Below are 25042 nucleotides of genomic sequence, written 5' to 3' on the forward strand. Positions count from 1 at the left end.
TCATCTATAGGGCTCTCCCCGTCTCCTCTCACAGCCAAGCTGGCCTCACCCTATAGGCACCTGCAGTTTTCTTCCTTGGAAGGATCCCAGGCTTGACCCCACCTGGGACGCGCCTAACCCAGTGCTGGCCTTCTCCCCAGCCTCGCGCCCCCACTGCCGCTCCTGGTGGTCTGGTTGGCAGAGGCAAGAGGGACGGACATAATTCTTGCTCCAGGCAGACTTGGATGTATCAGCAAGAATCCTGGGACTGGGGCAGAGGGGCCTGATTGGGAGGAGGCGGGAGGTGTGTGGGAGACAGGGATCAGAGCCTGAATAGACCCTTGTCCTCTGCAGTTCGAGATGCTGACGGGCTCCCTGCCCTTCCAGGGGAAGGACCGGAAGGAGACCATGACACTGATTCTGAAGTAAGCCCCAGCCCTGCCCTGATAACGATGGACTCCTCCAAGCCCCAGCCCCAGTTTGGGGGTCAGAATATTATTACCCTGTCCCTGCCTCAGATTCCCTCTCTAATGAGACTCTCTTCTGGGTTAAACATTAGACCTTCCAGAGCCCCTCTTTCATCATGGGGGCCTGTGGGTGGGATCCCTGAAGCCTTTGGGAAGTGAATTAGTGAATGGCTTGTCTGGACTGAGCTGGGAACTAGATCTGGACGGGGGCCGGGGGAGATGGGGCCTCTGGGGCGGGGCTCAGCCTTGATGAGTCCCGGGGGCTGTTTCAGGGCGAAGCTAGGCATGCCCCAGTTTCTGAGCACTGAAGCCCAGAGCCTCTTGCGGGCCCTGTTCAAGCGGAATCCTGCCAACCGGCTCGGTAAGCAGCCCCAGCTCAGGGGAGGGGATGTGGCGATGGGGAGCCGGGTACAGCTGCAGCCTAGGCCACGGGGCCACATCTGGGCTGAAAGGGGCTGTTGTCCTTTGTGTGGGCAGACAATGCCGCGGGCCACCCTGCCTTCTGGCTCCATGTGTGGTGTCGTGGAGGGGGGAGTTGACCTGTGTGTAGGGGGAAGGCAGGAACTGAGTCATCCCTACTCCCTCTGGGGACAAGGACAGAGGCCCCCACACAGCTTCTCCGCCAAGGCTGCTGGCACAAGAGAAATAGCATGAGCTCAGGAGTCAGAAGGCACAGGTCCCAATCCCGGCTCTGTGTCAGGTCCCCACTGCCTGGCACGAAACAGTCCCTCTATAAATATTTGTTAAACGAATGAGGCCACTTATGAACTAAGTGACCCCGGGCAGGTAACTTCACCTCTCTGCACCCCAGCTTCCTCGTCTCAGTGGGAGATGATGATCCCAAGCTTGCTTCAGGGCTCTGTTGATGAAATGAGGTTGCGTGAACATGCCAGCATGTAGTAGGTGTCCAGTGTGTGCTGGCTTCCCTGGCTCATGGGTTCATCTGGTCCATGACCAGCTGTGTAAGGTCCAGTCAAGGCCCTGGGGTCGAATGGAGTGACAGCCTGTCCTATGGTTGAAAAGGTCAATGGGATAAGAGGAACAGAGATGAGGCTTGCCTTGGAATGAGGTGGGGCTCTCTGTAGGTCTCAGAACAAGCTCAGCTTCTGTTCTGACTGTGTGGCCTTGGAGAAGTTGCCTGAAGTCTCTGAGCCTTCCTCCTCCCACTGGTACATTGGAACTTCTTCATCAGAAGCTCCAGAAAGTGGAAAATGCTGAGTAGGTGACAGGCCTTAGGGTGATGGCTGGGAGGCAGAGTGAGCCCATTGTCCCCTCTGCTCCAGCAGCTGGTCCCAGATCCCTGTGAGGCTGCTCGGTGGGCAGGGTAATATCTGGGACTTGTGCCAGCCAGGGACAGACCCTTCATTTGGGCTCTTTCAGGCTCCGGCCCTGATGGGGCAGAGGAAATCAAGCGGCATGTCTTCTACTCCACCATTGACTGGAATGTGAGTGTGTCCGCCCACACCAGGGCTCTGGCCAGGGCTCCAGCCATCTCGGCCACAGGAAGGGTGGTGGGAGGGGAGCCTCTGTCAGCGAGCGCCCCAGACGCAGGAGCAGAGGGTCACAGCCTGCCCTTGAAGACAAGGGCTGGCCTCCTGAGGGCAAGCAGTTATGCTCTTGTCTGCTGGGCAGCATGGCCCATGTTCCAAGCCCAGCACCTCCTTCTGCATGGGGCTCCTGGTGGGCTGTTGAGGATGCTGTGGTGACCAGATTGCCCACCCCACTGTGCAGAAGCTATACCGTCGGGAGATCAAGCCACCCTTCAAGCCAGCAGTGGCTCAGCCTGATGACACCTTCTACTTTGACACTGAGTTCACGTCCCGTACACCCAAGGGTGCGTCCCTTATCTGTTTTGTCTGTCTTGGGCTGGTACAGGAGGGAAGCCGGCAGTTGGTGGCAGCTTGGGGGGCAGAGATAGTCAGGGACACTGGCAGGCCGGGGTGTGTGGGTGGGCAGGCGGGTGAGTTTCTGGCTCCGTGGGACTCTGACTTTGTCCCTGTCTCACTCCGCCCGACTCTCTCACTCTGGGGCTCTGTGGGTCTCTTTGTGTCTGGTGAGAGAGTGGGAGTGGGGATGTGTGGGTGGTGAAGGCCACAGTAGAAAAGCCAGGACCCCTGCCTGGGGCACCTTCCAGCCCACTGGGAAGACCAAACACATCAGGCTTACCATCACGTCAGGGAGAAAGAATCTGACCCAGCCACACTGTGTGGTGGCTGAGCAGAGGTGACAGTGCCCATAGGTCAGGGACAGGCATGGGAATCAGCTTTGGCTGCCCTGACTGCCGGGCCTCCGTGTACTTATCTGGAACAAGGGCACAGCCACAAACCCACTCATTCCCTGGGGTTGCTGCAAGAAGCCAGTGAGGGAGCTTCTGGGAAGGAACCTGGTGAATCCTAACATTTTGGCCAGATATTGACAGTGGGTGTGGGGTGGAATGTTCTGGGAAGCCTCCTATAAGGGCATGTTTTAGGAGAGGGGGTGCTTTTCTTCTCTCCTCTCCTCCCCTCCCTTCCCCTCCCCTCCCCTTCCCTCCCCTTCCCTCCCCTTCCCTCTCCTTCCCTCTCCTTCCCTCTCCTCCCCTCCCCTCCCCTCCCCTTCCCTCTCCTCCCCTCCCCTCCCCTCTCTCCTCTTTTCAAGATGGAGTCTCGCTCTGTTGCCCAGGCTGGAATGCAATGGCGTGATCTCAGCTTACTGCAACCTCCGCCTCCTGGGTTCAAGAGATTCTCCTGCCTCGGCCTCCCAAGTAACTGGGATTACAGGCATGTGCCAGCACGCCTGGCTGATTTTTGTATTTTGTATTTTCACCATGTTGGCCAGGCTGGTCTCAAAGCCCTGACCTCAGGTGATCCATGAGGGGGTGCTTTTCTCACTGCACTTGCACACCTCTGATGACAGAGACAGCACTTCTCCAAGCAGTCCACTGGGCAGCGTGACAAGTGCAGCTTCGTAGGAGTCAGGGGCCGGAAGAGCAGCATCAGGCAAGGCTTCTCAGAGGAGGGAGCGTGTGAGCTGAGTCTTGAAGGATAGGCAAGGAGTGGATTATCCAGTTAAAGGGAACAGTGTGTGCAAGGGCTCAGAGACCCCTTTAAGGATCTGAGAAGTCCAACGTGGCTCAGCTGTGGTGTGGAGAGAGAGGAGGCGAGGATCACAAGGCCCTCAATTGCCAGACTCAGGAGCTGGGCTTACTCCTGAAGGCAGAGGGGAACCTTTGAAAGGTGTGGGCAGGGTGGCAGATTTGTGGTTGGGATCTTCCCTTTGGCTGCTGTGCAGAGATGGACCTGAAGGGGCTGACGTAAGACGGGGAAGCTGGGGAGGAAGCATCCAGGAAGGGATGAACTGTTTCGGCTTGGGATGGAGGTGGATGTGAGAGTCCAACAGGACTGAACTGGTCTAAACACATACGCAGTTGGGCTAAGGCCTGTGATGGACAGGCCCTCTGCAGGCTCCCGCCATGGCCAGTCCCTGAGGCAGGTCTGGAGGCCCTGTGCTCCCCCTTTGCTGGGCTGCCTCAGGGTCGAGGGGACCTCCTCAGGTACCCTCACATTCCCCTCCCATCCGTACAGATTCCCCAGGCATCCCCCCTAGCGCTGGGGCCCATCAGCTGTTCCGGGGCTTCAGCTTCGTGGCCACCGGCCTGATGGAGGACGACGGCAAGCCTCGTGCCCCGCAGGCACCCCTGCACTCGGTGGTACAGGTGAGGGGGGCAGGGGGCTGCTGCTCCATTATCCTTTTCTAAAGAATGGCTGAGTACACAGGCTCTGAGTTGGACAAAACCAGATTCATACCCTCATGCCACTGTGGGACCCGTAGGGCCTCCAACATAAAACAGGAACAGTAAGGCCCACCTCACACAGTGGCCCTGATAATTTGATGATGATATGGGTATCCATTTCCCAGCACAGAGCCGGGGTCTGGGTACATGTCAGGAGGTGCCCAGGGTGGTGGTGCCGAGTGACTGTCATGTCTCTGGCATAAGGGTAGCGAAGGACTTGTAGCTCTTCACACTTGTTCCCCATTTGTACACTTCTACTACCTCCTGAAAGTTTCAGGTTGAGAGGCAAGAATGTAGACTGTGGAGCTCATTGCGTGGGTTCCAGATTCACAAGATAACGGACTTTGGGGTTTTTTTGTTTGTTTGTTTTTGAGACGTAGTCTTGCTCTGTTGCCCAGGCTGGAGTGCAGTGGCACAATCTCAGCTCACTACAGCCTCCACCTCCCAGGTTCAAACAATTCTCCTGCCTCAGTCTCCCGAATAGCTGGGACTACAGATGTACACCACCACACCCAGCTAATTATTATTATTATTATGATTTTTGTATTTTTAGTAGAGACGGGGTTTTACTATGTTGGCTAGGCTGAGGTCAAACTCCTGACCTCAAGTGATCCGCCCATCTTAGCCTCCCAAAGTGCTGAGATTACAGACATGAGCACCCGACCAGATAATAGACTTTGGATGAGATACTCCCTTCCTCGTGCCTCAGTTTCCTCATCTGTAAATGGGGGAAATGATAGAAGCTTCCTCCACAGAGCTGTTATGAGGATTATTGGAGTTAAGATGTATAAAGTTAATGTGGGCTGGGCACGGTGGCTCATGCCTGTAATCCCAGCACTTTGGGAGGCCAAGGAGGGTGGATTGCTTGAGGCCAGGAATTTAAACAGACCCATCTGGCCAACATGGCAAAACCTCGTCTCTAAAAATACAAAACTCAGCTGGGCGTGTTGGCGTGTGCCTATAGTCCCAGCTACTTGGGAGGCAGAGGTTGCAGTGAGCTGAGAACGCACCACTGCACTCCCGCCTGGGCAACAGCGCAAGACTCTGTCTCAAAAAATAAATAAAAAATAAAGTTAAGGTGACTATGTAATTTATTTTCCAAACTGGGACATCTTAATCCAGGACAAATATTAAATCAGACTGGATGCAAAGACCGCACGCGCAAGCCAGCTGGCCATGGGGCATGCAGTCACCTGATGAAAGTGCTTAGAGTAGTGCCTGGCACACAGACACACTAAGCACCATTCAGCATTGCTATGGCTAATGTCCCAGAACCTTGAGACACCCCATGAGTTGAGCTGTGGCACCCCAGAAAGGGAGGCTGGTCACTCAAAGCCATACTTAGTGGCATAGCTGGAACTCAGCTCAGGGTTCCTGCATCCCTCCCAGGCCTGCCCAGGCTTTTCAGAACTAAAGTCCTCTCCATGTGTGTGTGACCCTGTTGCCCACTCCCTACACTGCCCTCTGACCACAGGCTGCAGTCCAGGCAGGCTGGGAGCCAGCCAGTATGCCCATTATATAGAGTAGAAAACTGAGGCCCAGAGAGGGGCAGGCTGTCAACTGCGGTCACATGGTCAACACCCTACCCCAAGTCTCCTGGCCCTTCCCTGGTGCTGTCTCTACTGAGCCAAGACCTTGGGTGCTGGGGGATGACCCCTAGCACTCTGGAGCCAGGGATCAGCCACAATTTTGGTCTCCTACAGCAACTCCATGGGAAGAACCTGGTTTTTAGCGACGGCTACGTGGTAAAGGAGACGATTGGTGTGGGCTCCTACTCTGAGTGCAAGCGCTGTGTCCACAAGGCCACCAACATGGAGTATGCTGTCAAGGTGGGCCTCCTGACCACGTCTCGGCCAAGGCTGCCGGGCTGGGGGCAGGTCCCCGTCTGGTGGGGAGGGGTGGTGCCTGAGCTCTGCAGATGTATGAAAGGTGTGTGGCCGAGACCTCCTGGCCTGCTCCGTGGCCGGGAAGGACCCTGGACCCTGTCACCCTGACACTGCCACATGCACCCCCTTTCTTCAGGTCATTGATAAGAGCAAGCGGGATCCTTCAGAAGAGATTGAGATTCTTCTGCGGTATGGCCAGCACCCCAACATCATCACTCTGAAAGATGTGAGTGGGGGTCCTTAAGACTGGGGTGGGGACTAGGAACTCGACTCTTAGGATTTGTCTCAGGGTTGCCATTCCTTTGACTTCTCATCCTCTTTCCAGTGGTCATGTGGAGGGGAAGGAGGTCCCTTGGTCCCTTCAGTCTGCCCATACCCCAAGGGCCCCTCCTTCAGACTCAGACATTTTGAGGACCTTCTTGCATATCAGGGGACCAGTGTCAGCATCCTCCTTTTGGGGAGGGCAGGGCCACTGAAGAGCAAGCAGAACACCTGCCTAAGGCTCATGTCATTCTTCCCTGCTCTGGGGCGCTGCTGACCAGGGGGCCCAGGCCTGACACTGGGGAGAAGAGCCTGATGGTGAGGTCTTCGGCAGGTGTATGATGATGGCAAACACGTGTACCTGGTGACAGAGCTGATGCGGGGTGGGGAGCTGCTGGACAAGATCCTCCGGCAGAAGTTCTTCTCAGAGCGGGAGGCCAGCTTTGTCCTGCACACCATCGGCAAAACGGTGGAGTATCTGCACTCACAGGGGGTGAGTCTGGATTCGGGGAGGCAGTAGGGGGATGCCAAGGGTCATATCATCAGCAGAGAACATGAACCACATGCTGACCCAGGAATGGCAGCCTCCAGCTAGCCACACTGAGGGGACACTAGGGCTGGGTGGGTGGATGCGTGCAAAGGAGGGAGGGAGAGGTGGCCAATTGTGAAAGGGAAGGTATGGAAAGTTATTCAGTATCTACTGTGTGCCAGGCACCATGGTAAGGTTTAGCATAAGATGAAGTTTCCAGGCCAGGCATGGTGGCTCACGCCTGTAATCCCAGCAACTTGGGAGGCCAAGGCGGGTGGATCACTTGAGGTCAGGAGTTTGACACCAGCCTGGCCAACATGGTGAAACCCCGTCTCTACTAAAATACAAAAAAATTAGCCGGGTGTGGTGGCGGGCACCTGTAATCTCAGCTACTTGGGAGGCTGAGGCAGGAGAATGGCTTGAACCCGGGAGGTGGAGGTTGCAGTGAGCCAAGATCATGCCATTGCACTGCAGCCTGGGCAACAGAGCGAAACTCTATCTAATAAATAAATACATAAATAAGATAAAGTTTCCTTACGTTATCTCAATTGATTTTCACAACAACTCTGAGATAGATGCTGTTACTGGCCCCACTTCACAGGTAAGAAGACCGGAGCTCAGAGATGAAAGTTCATTTGCTCAATATCACATAGCCAGGGAAGAATGGAAGAATTTCAGACTGAAGAACTTAGGTGGGGAGTGGCTTTTGAGCTGGGAAGCGGCAGGGTCACCGTGGGGGAGCTGCAAGGCTTCAGGGAGGTGAATTTGACTGTGGGTTCAGTTGCTAAGGGAGAGGAAATGGATGCAGGAGGGAATTCTGCTGGAAACGTAGCAGGGACTGCAGAAGAGGGGTAGGTGCAAATGGCAGAGTTTGGCCTTGATTACTGCACAAGGCAGGGAAGCACTGGATGACGGTGAGGCGGGAAAGTTCATTACAGTGGAGTAAAGCCCAGAACAGTAGCATTAGCTTCTGTCTGCATGAGAGAATGTTTTAGGCTGCATCTGATCAGACAACATGGGGGTTAAGAATGCAGGCTATGAATCCAGCTGGCTGAGTCCAGGTCTTGCCAGCTCTTGGTGTATGAGGTTGTTAACTTGTTTTCACATAGTACCCAGTCCATAGACACTTTTCCCCTATTGTCCTTTTTTTTTTGGAGATGGAGTCTTGCTCTTGTTGCCCAGGCTGGAGTGCAGTGGCATAATCTTGGCTCACTGCAACCTCTGCCTCCCGGGTTCAAGTGACTCTCCTGCCTCAGCCTCCCGAGTAGCTGGGATTAGAGGCGCCTGTCACCACGCCTGGCTAATTTTTTTGTATTTTTAGTAGGGACGGGGTTTCACCATGTTGTCCAGGCTGGTCTTTCAAACTCCTGACCCCAGGTGATCCGCCCACCTCGGCCTCCCAAAGTGCTGGGATTACAGGTGTGAGCCACCACACCCGGCCCTCTATTGTCCTTTCAAAAATGTCTTTTTTGACTGGTTTATTGAAATTAGAATACCTGTAAGTTCCACACATTTCATCCAGTTGGTAAATCTCTCCCCTTTTTTTTTGAGACAGGGTCTTACTCTGTTGCCCAGGCTGGAATGCAGTGACACAATCGCAGTTCACTGCAGCCTTGACCTCCTTGGGCTCAAGTGATCCTCCCAGTTCAGCTTCCCAAATAGCGGGGACCACAGGCACACACCACCACACCTGGCTAATTTTGTATTTTTTGTAGAGATGGGGTTTTGTCTTGTTGCCCAGGCTGGTCTTGAACTCCTGAGCTCAAGTGATTTGCCCACCTCGGCCTCCCAAAGTGCTGGGATTACAGGCCTAAGCCACCTTACCCAGCCTCTTTCCTTTTTTAAAAAACGGGAGGAAAATTTGCATATAGTAGATTTCAAGGGTACATTTTGATAAATTTTGTTAAATGTGTACACCCATGTCGCCTCCACAATTAGACCTCCCTTTTTTATGCCACCGACATATTGTATATGAGTTCTGTGGAATGTCCACATTCTGAATTTGTCTGTCGGCTGCCTCCTGGATCATTTACATTATCTCTCCATTGTCTGTATTTCCTGTAACCTCAAGTTGCTCTAACATCATTATTAGCTTCAGCTTTTTGCGGGGAATGGAAATGAAGTTCAGATGGCTAAGGTTGGGCCGAGCATGGTGGCTCATGCCTGTAATCCCAGCACTTTGGGAAGCCAAGGTGGGCAGATCACTTGAGGCCAGGAGTTCAAGACCAGCTTGGCCAACATGGTGAAACCCCATCTCTACCAAAAATACAAAAATTAGCCGGGCATGGTGGCCCATGCCTGTAATCCCAGCTACTCTGGTGGCTGAGGAATGAGAATCACTTGAACCTGGGAGGCAGAGGTTGCAGTGAGCTGAAATCACACCACTGCACTCCAGTCTGGATGACAGAGCAAAACCCTGTCTCAAATAAAAAATAAAAATTAAAAGAAGGCCAAGGTCATCCAATCTATGGAGGTACACTTCACAGTGCATCACATCCACGAGTGCACAGTGTCACGCTGCCCACCTTTTTAAATTTTATTTTATTTATTTATTTGTTTTTGAGACGGAGTCTTGCTCTATCGCCCAGGCTGGAGTACAGTGGCACGATCTCAGCTCACTGCAAGCTCCACCTCCCGGGTTCACGCCATTCTCCTGCCTCAGCCTCCCGAGTAGCTGGGACTACAGGTGCATGCCGCCACACCCAGCTAATTTTTTGTATTTTTAGTAGAGACGGGGTTTCACTGTGTTAGCCAGGATGGTTTCGATCTCCTGACCTTGTGATCCGTCCACCTCAGCCTCCCAAAGAGCTAGGATTACAGGCACGAGCCACCGCGCCCGGCCACGCTGCCCACCTTTAACCATAGCAGGTGGTAACTGTCCGATCTCCTTATTGTAAAGATCCTCATCTAATGGTTTCATCCTTTCAGAATCTTGCATGAAAGTGGCGATGCCTGATTATGTCTTATTTTTTAGGGGAAATTCCATAAAAAAGAACTTTACCTCTTAACCAAAGCTCCAATTCGGTTACCCGCTGTGCTTTTAATTGTCATGTTTGAAGTGGCTTTGGTTTTTGAAATGCCAGTGCAATAGACTAATACTTAAACAGGTCAGAGAGTAAATGTGTTTCCTTTTTTCTGTTTTGTTCTTAAGTGAGTACTTGTTAAACTTAAAAAGGTTTAGAAGACAGGCAAGCCAGTGTACCCATGGGTCACCTGAAGCTCAAAGTAAGGAGGAACTTTCTGAAGAGGGGAGCTGCCTCCAGAGGCAGTGAGCCCTTTCCACTAGGGATGTGCAAAGCTCCGAGTATAGAGAAGCACTTGGTGAGGATGTGGTTGGAGGAGGTCGTCTCCTTCCTGAAGCCAGGAGTGTACGCGTCTCCAAAGTTTCTGGCTCTTTGCTGATACCGGGGCAGATGATGAGGAATGGGAAGCTCTTCTTGTTGAGATATTTGGAGGGGATACCCTGGGTTGGTTTGTCGTTAGCAGTAGCTGTGGTCTGTAAGCTGGGAGCCTCACAGGAGCTGAGGGATGGGAAGGGGATGAGCAGAGAGCAGGGTCCACTGGGACCCCTGTTTGTTTGAATATTATCTTTGTCTTGAAGCATTGCATGAACACCGAGGAGTGCACAAATCATAACGGACAAGTCAATCAATTTTCAAAAAGTGAATACACCTGTGTAACCAGTACCAGCTCAATAAACAAAGCATTTCCAGTTCCCCTGGGGCCCCCCCACCTGAGGATAACCATCCTAAGCTAAATTCTAGTAGGTTCATTTTGCCCATTTTTGAGTTTATTTTTTTCTTTTCTTTTTTTTTTTTTTTTTTTTTTTAAGACGGGGTTTTGCTCTTCTTGCCCAGGCTGGAGTGCAATGGCATGATCTTGGCTCACTGCAACCTCTGCCTCCCAGGTTCAAGCAATTCTCCTGTCTCAGCCTCCCAAGTAGCTGGGATTACAGGCACCCGCCACCACATCCAGCTAATTTTTGTATTTTTAGTAGAGGCAGGATTTCACCATGTTGGCCAGATTGGTCTCAAACTCCTGACCTCAAGCGATCCACCGGTCTCGGCCTCCCAAAGTGCTGGGATTACAGGCGCGGCCCCGTTTTTGAATTTCATACAAACTTTCTCTTTTGTATCTGGCTTCTGCCATTCAGTGTTGTCTTTGAGATCCATCCACATTGTTTTGTGGCTGCTGTTCATTCATTTTATTGCTGTATACAACTCTACTGTATGTATAATTGTCCATTCTCCTGTTAATAGACACCAGATAGTTACTAGATTTTTGACTATTACAAATAATGCTGTTGTGACGTTCTATCTGTTGATTGTACACCTAGCAATGGAATTGCTGAGTCAGAGTGTTTGTGTGTTCGTCTTTAGCAGATATTGCCAAACAGTTTTCCAGAGTGCTTTTGCTAATTTACACTCCCAACAGAAGTATGTGAGAGTTCTGGTACTTGCCAACAGTTGGTATTTTTAATCTCTTCAATCATTGCCATTCTGGTGGGTGTGGAGTGGTATCTCACTGTAGCTTTTTTTTTTTTTTTTGAGACAGAGTCTCACTCTGTCGCCCAGGCTGGAGTGCAGTGGTGCGATCTCGGCTCACTGCAACCTCCTCTACCTCCTGGGTTCAAGTGATTCTCCTACCTCAGCCTCCTGAGGAGCTGGGATTACAGGCGTGCACCCACCGCACCCAACTAATTTTTTTGCATTTTTAGTAGAGACAAGGTTTCACCATGTTGGCCAAGCTGTTCCCGAACTCCTGACCCCAGGTGATCCGTCCACCTCATCCTTCCAAAGTGCTGGGATTATGGGCGTGAACCACTGCGCCCGGCTCATTGTAGTTTTAATTTGCATTTTTCTGATGTTTAATGAAGTTGAGGACCTCTTTGTATGTTTATTGCCATTTGGACAGCCTCTTTTATGAAATGCCTCTTCAGGGGCCGGGCGCGGTGGCTCACGCTTGTAATCCCAGCACTTTGGGAGGCCAAGGCGGGCGGATCACGAGGTCAGGAGATCGAGACCACAGTGAAACCCCGTCTCTACTAAAAATACAAAAAATTAGCCGGGTGTGGTGGCGGGCGCCTGTAGTCCCAGCTACTCGGAGAGGCTGAGGCAGGAGAATGGCGTGAACCCGGGATGCGGAGCTTGCAGTGAGCCGAGATCGCGCCACTGCACTCCAGCCTGGGCGACAGAGCGAGACTCTGTCTCAAAAAAAAAAAAAAAAAAAGAAATGCCTCTTCAAGTCTTTTGTCCATTTTTAAAAATTGGTTGTCTTTCCTTTGCATCTTATGTGGCAGGAGTTCATTATTTAATATATGGAGTCTTCTTAAGTCGCCAGGCCCCCTCTACGTTGTTTCTATAAGCTTGTGGACTCTACAATAGAGAGGGCTTCTCCCTTTAACCACATGAGTCACTTAGAAGAACTTTGCCTCTTTTCTGGCTGGTCACAGGTGCCTAAATGCACATCCTTTCATGCTGCTCCGGAAGATGCTGCTGCCACTGCTGCTAATGGCAGCTAACGCCATGTGCCACTTTCCACAGGCCAGGCGGGGTTCTCTGCACTTTACATATTAACTCTTTTTTTTTTTTTTTTTTTTTGAGACAGGGTCTCACTCTGTCACCCCAGCTGGAGTACAGTGGCATGATCATGGCTCACTGCAGCCTTGACCTCCCAGGCTCAAGTGATCCTCCCTCCTCGGCAACCTGCACCCCGCATAGCTAGGACTACAAGCGTGCCACCACACCTGGCTAATTTTTAAATTTTTTTTTGTAGAGACAGGGTCTTACCATGTTGCCCAGGCTGGCCTCAAACTCCTGGGCTCAAGCAATTCTCCCACCTCAGCCTCCCAAACTGCTTAGATTTACAGGTGTGAGCCACTGCACCCAGCCCAGAGCCTGTGCTGCTTTGAACGGCATCTGGTCTCTAGGTTTTTTTGTTGTTGTTGTTTGTTTGTTTGTTTTTGAGGCAGAGTCTAGCTCTGTCGCCCAGGCTGGAGTGCAATGGCGCGGTCTCGGCTCACTGCAACCTCCGCCTCCCAGGTTTAGGTGATTCTCCTGCCTCAGCCTCTCGAGTAGCTGGGACTACAGGTGCATGCCACCACGCCCGGCTAACTTTTGTATTTTTAGTAGAGACGGGGTTTCTCCGTGTTGGTCAGGCTGATCTCGAACTCCCAACCTTGTGATCTGCCCTCCTCAGCCTCCCAAAGTGCTGGGATTACAGGCATGAGCCACCATGCCCGGCCTGGTCACTAGTGCTTCTTCCCAAGCAGTCACTGTGTCTTAACATCCAGCATGATAGAGGAGTTCAGTCCAAGGCAGTTCTGGGATTACTGTGATGTCCGTCATTTCCCAAGCGCTTTGCTAAATATTCCCATCCTTCTCTATAAGCCTGGGGTTGAATACTATTATCAGCCCCATTTTACAAGTGAGGAAACTGAGGGCTAGAGATGTTAAATGTCATGCCCAAAACCACACAGCTATGAGTGGATGGTAAAGCCAGGATTCACACCCTGGCCTGCCCGACTCCTTCCTGTGACTGCAATCCCAACTCTCCTGGAGGTCATAGCCTATTGCTCCAGTGCCTGCATTTTGGCCTACACCTATATTTTGTTTGGCCTGCAAGATATAAGGGGTGTTTTTTGATTTGAGGTATGGTTTAGTAAGGTTTGGTAATTTGGCTGCTTTTAAAACCACTGGGGCCGACTTGCTACGTAGCAGCTGTCAGCTGGAGCCAGGTAGCCACTGTCCTCCGTGGACTGCTTGGAGGTTCCCACTCTGCCTGGCTTCACTCATTACTTGCCCAGCCTGTTGTGATTTTCCATACAGTGAGATGTGAGACTATACTCACGTACGCTCCCCCCACGTACGCTTCTGAGGGTCAGGTATCAGAATCACCTGTGGGGCTTTTTAAAGCTGTACTTCCCCTCCCCGACTCACCATCCCTACTATTCTGCCACTGGCAGTGGTGAGAGTTTCCTATAGGAATTTGTAGTTTCTCTATGTTGTATTAGTGTAGGAAAAAAGATCAACAACTTGAGCCGGGCGTGGTGGCTCACGCCTGTAATCCCGGCACTGTGGAAGGCTGAGGCAGGTGGATTGCCTGAGGTCAGGAGTTGGAGACCAGCCTGGCCAACATGATGAAACCCCATCTCTACTAAAAATACAAAGAATTAGCTGGGCGTGGTAGCAGACACCTGTAATCCCAGCTCCTCAGGAGGCTGAGGCAGGAGAATTGCTTGAGCCTGGGAGGCAGAGGTTGCACTGAGCCGAGATCGCACCATTGCACTCCAGCCTGGGCAACAAAAGCGAAACTCTGTCTCAAAAAAATAAATTAAAAAAAAAAGGTCAACTTCCATATCCCTGTGTCCCAGTAGTGTCATGTGTGCCATACTAAACTGGAAAGACTATGGAATTAAGGTTAGAACTGGGTTCTGGTCTTGCCTCTGCCTCTAACCTACATGCAAGTCAATTGTCCTCTCAGGCCAGGCGTAGTGGCTCACACCTGTAATCCCAGCACTTTGGGAGGCCAAGGTGGGAAGATCACTTGAGGCCAGAGTTTAAAACCAGCCTAGCCAACAGGGTGAAACCCTGTCTCTATAATACAAAAATTAGCCAGGCATGGTGGCACACACCTGTAATTCCAGCTACCCGGGAAGCTGAGACATGAGAATTGCTTGAACCTGGGAGACGGGGGTTGCAGTGAGCCAAGATTGTGCCGCTGGCGAGACTCCATCTCAAAAAAAAAGAAGAAAATTGTCCTCCCAGAGCCTTGGTTTTCTCCTCTGTAAAATGGAGCTAATAATTCGTGTCCACCCACCGAAGTGCAGTAGGTGGCTCCAGTGAGATCATGACTGGTAACGTTCTTTGTAAACTGGGAGTTCACTTGTGCAGGGTAGTTGGTGTCCTCAACCAAGCCGAGCATCCCTGACCTCTAGGAAGAGTCCACATTCCTGGGGGCCTGGCCTTGTACTGTGGGCATACAATTTGTTTGAAGGAGAGAGCCCACGGGACTTTCTCTGAGGCTTGGATACAGTGCGTTGCTGGGGCCACCCTAACAGTGTGGCCCTTTCCCCCTCATCTACCTGGCACTCTTCTCCCTGTGGAGGTGGACTGTGCTGGGCCATGTCTACCTTCTCCACAGGCTCCACGGGCATTGCTGGAGGGCTTGGAGATCAACTGAGACTATGAAAAGACTATCTGAATAAAACCAACTAACCTTCAAAACTCTGCTAATCTAAACTGCAAGGTGTCTGTCTCTGTGTTTCAGAGGTGTGATTTGTTCATTCATTGCACAAAGTTCACTTAGCATTTGCTCTGTGCTAGGCCCTGCACTGGTTGCTGAAGGTAAACGGGCATTCCACAGACATAGGGTTATGATCGTTACCGATCGTTACCGAAGGAGCCCCTGGTGGCCTGAGCTTAGGGCACCTGAGGGATGCAATGGACAGTGAGGCTGGAACAAATGATGGCTGTGCCTCCCATGTTAGGGTAGGGACTTTGGGCTTTATCTTGCAGGTAGGGAGCCTTTGAAGGTTTTTTGACAATGCCCAGGGAGGTTCCATTAGCTTAGGGGAGGAGGAGCAGGAAGATGAGAACATGAGGAGTTTAGTGTGGGATGTGTTGAGTTTGAGGCTCTGTGGAACATCCAGTGGTTGCTGTATGGTAGGCAGTTGGATTTATGAGCCAAGACTCAGGAAAGTTCTGGACTAGGGTTAGAGATCTGAGAGGTATTGGTAATTGATAGTTAGAGGATTGACTATGAATGGAACTGTACAGGCCAGGCACAGTTACTCACACCTTTGATCCCAGCACTTTGAGAGGCCCAGGCAGGAGGATCACTTGAGTCCAGGGATTCAAGAGCAGCCTGGGCAACATAGCGAGACCCTGTCTCTGCAAAAAATGTTTTAAAAACTAGCTGGGTGTGGTGGCACATGCCTCTAGTCCCAGCTACTTGCGAGGTTGAGCTGGGAGGATCACTCAAGCTCAGAGATTGAGGCTGCAGTGAGCCATGAATCATGCTGCTGTACTCCAGCCTGGGCAACACAGACCCTGTCTCAAAACGAAACAAAACAAAAAAGCCTTACAGAGTGTGGGGAGGAGAAGAATGAAATGTGGGGTGGTTCAGCCCCCTCAAGTTACAGATGAGCAAACAGGGCCCAGAGGAAAGCCGTTTGCTTATGGCCTCAGCAGTGTCATTCATCCATTCATTCAACAGATATTTATTGAATACCTGCCATGTACTAGGAGCTAGTTTAAGTGCTGGGATACAGCAGTGAGCAAAACACTCAGAGAGCTTACATTCCAATGGGCAGACTCAGAAAACAAATTAAATATTATGTTAAGTAGTGGGAAATGCTACAGATAAAAGTAAAGCAGTGTATTCTTTGATTTTAAAGGTAAGGAAAATAGGGCCGGGCGTGGTGGCTCACGCCTGTAACCCCAGCACTTTGGGAGGCCGAGGCGGGCAGATCACTTGAGGTCAGGAGTTTGAGACCAGCCTGACCAACATGGTGAAACCCCATCTCTACTAAAAATACAAAAATCAGCCAGGCATGGTGGCGGGTGCCTGTAATCCCAGCTACTTGGGAGGCTGAGGCAGGAGAAACGCTTGAACCCGGGAGGCAGAGGCTGCAGTGAGCTGAGATCGTGCCACTGCACTCCAGCCTGGGTGACAGAGGGAGACTCCATCTCAAAAAAAAAAAGAAATGACTTTTAAGATTTTGACCTAACTAACAGGAAGGATGGAGTTGCCACAAGGTAAGATTATGTGATGAGTAGGTTTTAGGGGAGAATTGAGAGTTCAGTTTTGGACAGGTTAACTTAGGGCTACCTGTAGACACCTACACGGAGTCAGTAGCAGCAGCAGTAAGACCCTCATTTCAGCCCCTTCCCCTTCTCTCGGATACCAGGTCCATGCACCCGTCCCTCTGCACCCTGTCTGTGTAACTTTCTAATCCCTGGCAGCTGACCTGGGCCACTAGCCGCCTCCCCACACTGAGAACTGACCCAGCCCCCTGCCCCTAGGTTGTGCACAGGGACCTGAAGCCCAGCAACATCCTGTATGTGGATGAGTCCGGGAATCCCGAGTGCCTGCGCATCTGTGACTTTGGTTTTGCCAAACAGTTGCGGGCTGAGAATGGGCTCCTCATGACACCTTGCTACACGGCCAACTTCGTGGCGCCCGAGGTGAGTGGCCCAGCCTCCTCAGCTGTAAGAGTGAGGGAGAATTGGAGGCTTTGTGCCCCCTCCCAGAGGCCCCACATTAGCCAGGACTCCAGTCTCTGTGACCTTGGCCCAGCTGGCAAAGGAAGATCTAGCAGGTGCCTGGGACCCTTGTCCTGCCCTTGAGGGGAGTAACAGGAAACATCTGTGGCGACTTTCTACCGCCCCCCCCAGACTGACCACCTCCCCTGCCCTGTTGCCAGGTGCTGAAGCGCCAGGGCTACGATGAAGGCTGTGACATCTGGAGCCTGGGCATTCTGCTCTACACCATGCTGGCAGGGTGAGTGCCCTGGCCTGGACCCTTCCCCACTCCTGCAGCCCTAGCATTTGGGCTGAGTGGTGCTTGTCTGATAGGAATGGCTCAGCCAGCCCTGCCCCAGAATGGTCTGGAAATAGAGACATGCTCCTGCCTCCGGGAGCTCTACCTTGGGAGTACCCCATCTGAGGGGGAGACAGAGTCTCCCACCGCAGCCCCAGCCCTGGTATGGAGGCCAGAGTCTGCACCTAGACCGTACGGGCTTTTCTGCAGATACACTCCATTTGCCAACGGTCCCAGTGACACACCAGAGGAAATCCTAACCCGGATTGGCAGTGGGAAGTTTACCCTCAGTGGGGGAAATTGGAACACAGTTTCAGAGACAGCCAAGGTGAGTCTGTACGGCCTGCGTGGGCTTATTTGGAGGAGGGAGGCAGGGTCCCATCCCAGGGCTTTTCAGCAGTTCATGAACAGCCTCATTTCTCCAAGTGGATGTTCCACAAATCCCTGTTGCTGTATTTGTCCAAGTGGAAGATTCCCAGGCAGACCACCACCACCTCCGCACCTTGCTGGGGTAACCTGGTGATCATTCATTGGCCCTTCTCATTCTGGACCCTGTGGGGGCACTGAGGGCTGCATCATCACAGTCCCGGCCTTGTGGAAACCTAGTGTAGTGAGGGATACAGGTTCGCACACAAGGGGCAGACATGCCTGGAGGCACAGATAGGTGGACGCTCTTGGCCAGGGGTGTGGACCGTGGAGACACAGAACAGAGCAACTGGCCATGCCAAACAGAGCCTCCTCGGAGGAAGTAGCATGTGAGCTTTCAGTATTAGCAACAGTTTTTGGTTATTGGGAACCCGTATGCCAGACAGAGTTGAACCCTCTATGTACGGCCACCTCACATCAACCTGTGAGGCAGGGAGTGGTTATTCCTATTTCTCAGCAGGGAAACTGAGGCTCAGAGAGTTGAAGGAACTTGCCCAGGGCACTCACTTGATGAGTGCAAAAGGCGGGTTTTGAACCTGAATCTGACCCCAAACCTGAGGCTTTTCCCACCTTCCCACATGGCTTTTTGAAGGCAAAGGAGAAATGGAAGGGTGTTCCAGGATGAAGGGCCTAGAGCAGCGAAGGCCCAGCGACAGGAACCTTGGCTGTGTGCGGGGAGCCCTGGGGCAGAGTGGAGAACGGATCCCAGGGGCTGCTGCAAGGGTTCAGGCGGGAGCTAGCAGGAGATGGTTGCCCTCCTGTGCCCCATCAGGGGCCTGCTCCCCTGCAGCCCTCCCACCACCCCCTTGCCCACTGTGTCCCCAGGACCTGGTGTCCAAGATGCTACACGTGGATCCCCACCAGCGCCTCACAGCTAAGCAGGTTCTGCAGCATCCATGGGTCACCCAGAAAGACAAGCTTCCCCAAAGCCAGCTGTCCCACCAGGACCTACAGCTTGTGAAGGTATGGCCACCCTTGGGCTGCTGGGCATCTGGGGGGGTCAGCCCAAGGTGGCATGGTCAGGGACTTGTGAAAGAGCCAGGCAATGCCATGTCTGTACCAAGCACCATGAGGTGGAACATAGGAGAAGAAGACACAGCCCTGCCGTCAGGGAGCCTAACACACTACAGTGTCACGGTGCACTCAAAGCCGCCAGTCCTCTGGAAGACACAGCTGCTGACCTCTGAATCCTCCAGTCTGATGGGGGAGGCAGGACCCATGACCATAAAGGACCACTGAGGCTGGATTAACAGTGGGCTAGGCTGGGCGTGGTGGCTCACACCTGTAATCCCAGCATTTTGGGAGGCCGAGGTGGGTGGATCACAAGGTCAGGAGTTCAAGACCAGCCTGACCAAGATGGCGAAACTCCATCTCTACTAAAAATACAGAAATTAGCCAGGCATGGTAGCAGGTGCCTATAATCCCAGCCATTTGGGAGGCTGAGACAGGAGAATCACTTGAACCCTGGGGGCAGAGGTTGCAGTGAGCCAAGATTGTGCCACTGCGCTCCAGCCTGGGTGACAGAGTGAGACTCTATCTCAAAAAAAAACAAAAACAAAAACAAAACAAAAAACAGTGGGCTGTGGAACACTGAGAGGGGCTGGCCTACCCTTGGGGCATGCATCCCCTCCCTGCTACGTCTCCCACCATTGTGACCTGACCTCCCCCGTTCTCTTTCAGGGAGCCATGGCTGCCACGTACTCTGCACTCAACAGCTCCAAGCCCACCCCCCAGCTGAAGCCCATTGAGTCATCCATCCTGGCCCAGCGGCGAGTGAGGAAGTTGCCATCCACCACCCTGTGAAGCACCAGGACATTCAGGCCACAGGGCGGTGCTAGCTTGACGGAGGCAGCATGCTTCCCAGAGGGGGCAGGCCGGAGCCACAGGGCCAGAGGGAGCTGGAACCCGGGGGCTGGGGAAGCCGCCAGCCCAGAACACCCCTAGTGAGGGTGTGAGAAGTGCCTTCTCCTTCCCCAGGATGGACTCTTCTCAGCTCAGGCTCTGCTGGTGGAAAGCGATTCACTGTATAAACTCTTTTTTATGGAAAAAATGGCATCGACCACCATGGATTTTTACAAGATCCATTTGCCTTTCTGGGAGCAGAAACAGCCATTGCAGCCCCAGGAGGGGAACTGAGTCACGTTGGGGCTCTCTGAGACTCTTTAGAGCGGCTTTGGGATCCCACCCTGGGGACCCCCACGATTGGCCATCTGTAGCCATCTGCACACACCTCCGAGACAGTCCAGTGTCACCTCTCTCAGAGCCTCTGGCTGTTTAGCAGAACTCATTCTATCCCCAATCAGCTCCTTTTCCATTCTGTTCTGCTGGGAGTTCTAGAACCACTTCCTTCTACAGGAGGGGACTCATGCCCTGCTGGCTTCCAGCTTCAGGCACCAGCATCCACCTCGGCTCTGCCAGTGGATCCCCTGCGGTCAGGCTGGGCAGCCCCAGAGAGCGGATGTGGAAAGCACTTTTTGGCTGACTTCATTTGGGGTTGGCAACAGGACAGAGTTCACAGGAGGCCAGTGGGCGGGCCATGAGGGACAGGGGCTTTTTTCATTTCTTCTTCAGCTGGTTACTCAGGGTTCGTCTGTCCATGGCCTTTCTAATAAACTGTTGAGTTGAAGCATGCTCTCCTCCACTCTTCATCCCTGAATTTACCCTCTCTGTGCTATCGGATGTTGAAGACATTGGCAGTGACAGAAAATGGGCCAGGGCCAGTTAGCCCAGCTGCTTGGAACCAGGTCATCTGGGGAGTGTGTGGGAATCCCGCTGGCCTGGCCCACGCGTTCCTGCCAGGGGATTCCATTATGGTATTGATAACAGTATTATTAGCCACTGGTGACCAAGTGCCAGGCACTATGCCTGGGCCTCACATGAATATCTCATTTAATCTTAACCCTGTGAGGTAGATGCTCTATATTATCCCTGTTTTATAGATGGGGAAACAGGCTCAAGTTGGGGAATGACATTTTCTCATGCAGTATTTTCTGAGCACTTATTCTGGCCCTGTTCTGGATGCTGATGAACCAGGTAAAGAACAAGGTCATTCTGTCCAGGGGTCTTACCTCCCAGTAGGGGAAACGGACACTTAACAAGCCATGGTCAGCTACTGATAAGACACATGCAGAATTAAACTGGGGTGAGAAATTGGGTGATCAGGGAAGGCCATTCTGGGGAGGTAACCCAGGAGCTGAGATCTGAATGGTGCAAAGGGGTCAGCCAAGACTGGCAGGCAGAGGGCAGTCAGGACAAAGGCCATGAGGGGGAAACAGGCTCAGTGTGCTCAGGGATGAGAGGAGGCTGATGTAGCTGTGACCCCAGAGCCAGGCGTTTGCCCAAGATGAGGCTGGAAAGGAGGCAGAGGCCAGTTGTGCTAGGCACTGTAGGCCAGGATTAGGCGTGCGTTTAATTCTGAGTGAGGTGCAAGCTCCTAAAATAATTTGAGCGGGAAAGTGACATGATTTGATCATGATTTGATTCACGTTTTTAAAAGATCACTCTGGGCCAGATGCAGTGGTTCACACCTGTTATCCCACCACTTTGGGAGGCCGAGGCAGGCAGATCACTTGAGGTCAGGAGTTCAAGACCAGCCTGGCCAACATGGCGAAACTCTCTCTACTAAAAATATGAAAATTAGCTGGGTGCGGTGGCACATGCCTGTAGTCCCATCAGCTCGCAAGGCTGCGGCATGAGAATTGCTTGAACCTGGGAGGCAGAGGTTGCAGTGAGCTGCGATCGCCCCACTGCACTCCAGCCAGACGACAGAGCGAGACTGTCTCAAAAAAATAAAAGATCACTCTGACTGCTCTGTAGAGAATTTGGGCAGTGAGGTGGGGAGGCAGCAGGGAAGCAGGGTGACCAGGTCGGTGGCTACTGCAGTAGCCCTGGCGAGAGATGAGGTGGCTTGGACTAGGGTGGTGGAGTGGAGATTGGGATGGAGTGGATGGGGTCAGGATATGCTTTGGAGGTAAAGTAGACAGCACTTGCTGGCAGTTTGCATGCAGAGGATAAGGGAAACAGGAGATTCAAGGATATCTTCTAGATTTGGGGGGAAAGAGTTTTAGGGGAAGCATTGGAGAGAAACAGATTTGAGAAAAATTTTTAGAGCTCTGTGGGAGGTAATTTTTTTTTTTTTTTTTTGAGACAGAGTCTCGCTCTGTCGCCCAGGCTGGAGTGCAGTGGAGCAATCTCGGCTCACTGCAAGCTCCGCCTCCCGGGTTCACGCCATTCTCCTGCCTCAGCCTCTCCGAGTAGCTGGGACTACAGGCGCCCGCCACCACGCTCCGCTAATTTTTTTTTTGTATTTTTAGTAGAGACGGGGTTTCATCGTGGTCTCGATCTCCTGACCTCGTGATCCGCCCGCCTCGGCCTCCCAAAGTGCTGGGATTACAAGCGTGAGCCACCGCGCCCGGCCTGTGGGAGGTAACTTTTAAATATCCAAATGGCCAGGCATGGTGGCTCACACCTGTAATCCCAGCACTTTGGGAGGCCAAGGCAGGTGGATCACCTGAAGTTGAGAGTTCAAGACCAGCTTGACCAACATGGAGAAACCCCGTCTCTACTAAAAGAAATACAAAATTAGACCGGGTGTGGTGGCTCACGCCTGTAATCCCAGCACTTTGGGAGGCCGAGGCGGGCGGATCAGGAGGTCAGGAGATTGAGACAATCCTGGCTAACATGGTGAAACCCCATCTCTACCAAAAATACAAAAAATTAGCCGGGCCTAGTGGTGGGCACCTGTAATCCCAGCTACTCAGGAGGCTGAGGAAGGAGAATAGCGTGAACCCAGGAGGCGGAGCTTGCAGTGAGCCGAGATCGCACCACCGCACTCCAGCCTGGGCGACAGAGCGAGACTCCATCTCAAAAAATAAGTAAATAAATAAAAATAAAAATATCCAAATGGAGATGTCAAATAAGAGTTGTAATTAGACGTTGAAGTTCTAGGGAGAGATCTGGACTGTAAAGATAAATTTGGAAGTCATCAGCTTGGAGAAAGTTTGCAAAGCCAAGAGACGGGGCTTCTGAGAGTGTGGTGCACGTACCAGTAGCATCGCATCATCTGGGAGCTGGGTAGAAGTGCTGAATCTCAGGCCTGTCCCCAGACCTGGTTAATAGGAATCTATCTTACAACAAGGTCTACATGTGATTTCTGTGCATATTAAAGTTTGAGAAGTGCTGTTCTAGGGACTGAACAAAGATGAGGGGGTGGGGGGATGCCTGTGCTGAGCCCTGGAGCACCAGCAAGGGACACTCAGGGATGACAGCCAGAGGACCCTCCCACCCCCAGTCTGGCAAGATTCCAAGCCTTATGAACCAGGCCTTGGTTTCCATTACTTCTCAGCCTCCTCACTTTACAGATTTTAGAAAGCCAGGGCCTTAGAGGTGAATAAGTCCTGTTATGATGGAAGGAGATTCTGAAAACAGCAGCTAAGTTTCGGGGCTGGCCTAAGTGTACAGATTCTAAGCCCGGCAGCCTCCCCACAGGAGCAAGGAGGGTGCTGTTTGGGCCCCATGGGCTCAGAAGCCCTCCTGTGCAACCAGTGACACTTACGTGGTACTTAGCCCCAATCCATGTCCTGTGTGTTTCACTTCTTGGAGACTTGGTTTCCCCATCTTGGAACCAACATTTCCTGTCCCACCCATCACCCAGGGTTGTCTCCCCTGGACCCCATCACCCATCTGGAATCCTGAGCACCACCCTGCCTCCTTCCCCCCACTTCTGCATCCTGGCACCATCAATTCTGTTTCCTAAATATTTGGAGGGTCCATCCCCTCCTCTCCATCCTCCCTGCCCTTCTCATATTTTTGTTCTTCCAGTAGCCTACTAAATCTCTCCAGACTTTTGTGTCCCCAACACCCTCCATTTACAATCACAAATCTGACCCAGCATCTGCCCTGAAGTGACTCCTCACTGTCTACAAGATAGAGCTGAGGCATCCTCGCTTGAATTCAGTGTCCTGTGTGATCTGACCCCCACCAAGATCCCAGTGTCAGCTCTGTAACTTGTCCCCAAACTGCTCACAAGACCCAAACCTGCCATGCTCCTGCCTCCACTGGATTCTGCTGCCACATGTGCCCCGCTAATTTCCCATCCTTTAGGAAAATTCAAATGACACCTCCGGGAAGCCAACTAGGACACCCCAAACTGTGTTTGGTGACCTTTGGGGTCCCCAGACCCCGCTCCGTGCCCCATTTCTGTGTATACCACACTTTTGGAAACAGCTGATGATGTGTTTTCTCCCCACTAGTCTGTGAACCTGAGGGTGTGGGCTGTGCTTTTTTCATTCCATATCCTGTGCACCTGGCACGCAGTTTTTTGGTCCTCAGCTAGTGTTTGTTGAATGGGTGAGTGAACGAGAGCAGACTTGATGGTGCTGGGGGAAGCATAGAGCTGGAGCCTGGAAAGGCATCTGGGGTGGAAGGGAAGCTGGTGCTCTGAGGCATTGAGCAGTTAGTGTCTTGCCCTGGGCACCAGAAGGAAGATTCAAGAACCAGGAAATGGTGGTGGATGGGTGGGTGGGGTGGGAGTCCATATGTTTCTCAGCAGCCAAACCTCGAAATCCTAATATTTCACCTCTGTGGGCTTCAGTTGCCGCACTTGCTGAATGGGGATAATTGTTGCCCACCTCACAGTATCACCTGAAGATCAAATGAGTGTGTGAATATGAATGTGTTTAGGAAGGTAAAAAGCTTTGCAATTAGGCTTATTATAGTTTTCACAGGTTGGGACAGCCCCCCAGGGACTCACCGGACTCCAGAAACGCAGTTCCCAGCCACCAGAACCTCCAGTAGGAACTTTCCTCTCTGACTGCTGACTGCCTGGACAAAACCCACTAATAGGCTGGGCATGGTGGATCACGCTTATAGTCCCAGCACTTTGGGAGGCCAAAGCAGGAGAGTCGTTTGAGGCCAGGAGTTTGTGACCATCCTGGGCAATGTAGTGAGACCCAAGATCTTGTTTCTATTTAAAGAAATAAAAAGTAGGCCGGGCGCGGTGGCTCAAGCTTGTAATCCCAGCACTTTGGGAGGCCGAGGCGGGCGAATCACGAGGTCAGGAGATCGAGACCACAGTGAAACCCCGTCTCTACTAAAAATACAAAAAATTAGCCGGGCGTCGTGGTGGGCGCCTGTAGTCCCAGCTACTCGGAGAGGCTGAGGCAGGAGAATGGCGTGAACC

At 52.3% G+C, this 25042-nt stretch overlaps 1 protein-coding gene across 9 annotated transcripts in view; it reads left to right on the forward strand.

Annotated features, from left to right (window-relative positions):
• The window catches only part of RPS6KA1 (ribosomal protein S6 kinase A1), a 78940-nt gene extending 58452 nt beyond the window's left edge, over positions 1–20488 (forward strand). For 8 of the 9 annotated variants that reach the window (XM_058444448.1, XM_032759424.2, XM_032759426.2 and 5 more), the window contains 13 exons: positions 334–404; positions 719–807; positions 1827–1891; positions 2178–2280; positions 4010–4140; positions 5922–6047; positions 6241–6330; positions 6700–6858; positions 16920–17081; positions 17321–17397; positions 17647–17764; positions 18688–18825; positions 19543–20488. In XM_058444448.1, coding sequence (XP_058300431.1) covers positions 334–404; positions 719–807; positions 1827–1891; positions 2178–2280; positions 4010–4140; positions 5922–6047; positions 6241–6330; positions 6700–6858; positions 16920–17081; positions 17321–17397; positions 17647–17764; positions 18688–18825; positions 19543–19665 — 1452 coding nt within the window. In that variant the 3' untranslated portion in view covers positions 19666–20488. The remainder of the gene's footprint in view (positions 1–333; positions 405–718; positions 808–1826; positions 1892–2177; positions 2281–4009; positions 4141–5921; positions 6048–6240; positions 6331–6699; positions 6859–16919; positions 17082–17320; positions 17398–17646; positions 17765–18687; positions 18826–19542) is intronic. The other variant, XM_032759427.2, reaches the window with a different exon arrangement.
• The last annotated feature ends 4554 nt before the right edge of the window (positions 20489–25042 follow it).

This window comes from Hylobates moloch, unplaced genomic scaffold (assembly GCF_009828535.3).
Source record: "Hylobates moloch isolate HMO894 unplaced genomic scaffold, HMol_V3 SCAFFOLD_9, whole genome shotgun sequence".
Lineage (NCBI taxonomy): Eukaryota > Metazoa > Chordata > Mammalia > Primates > Hylobatidae > Hylobates > Hylobates moloch.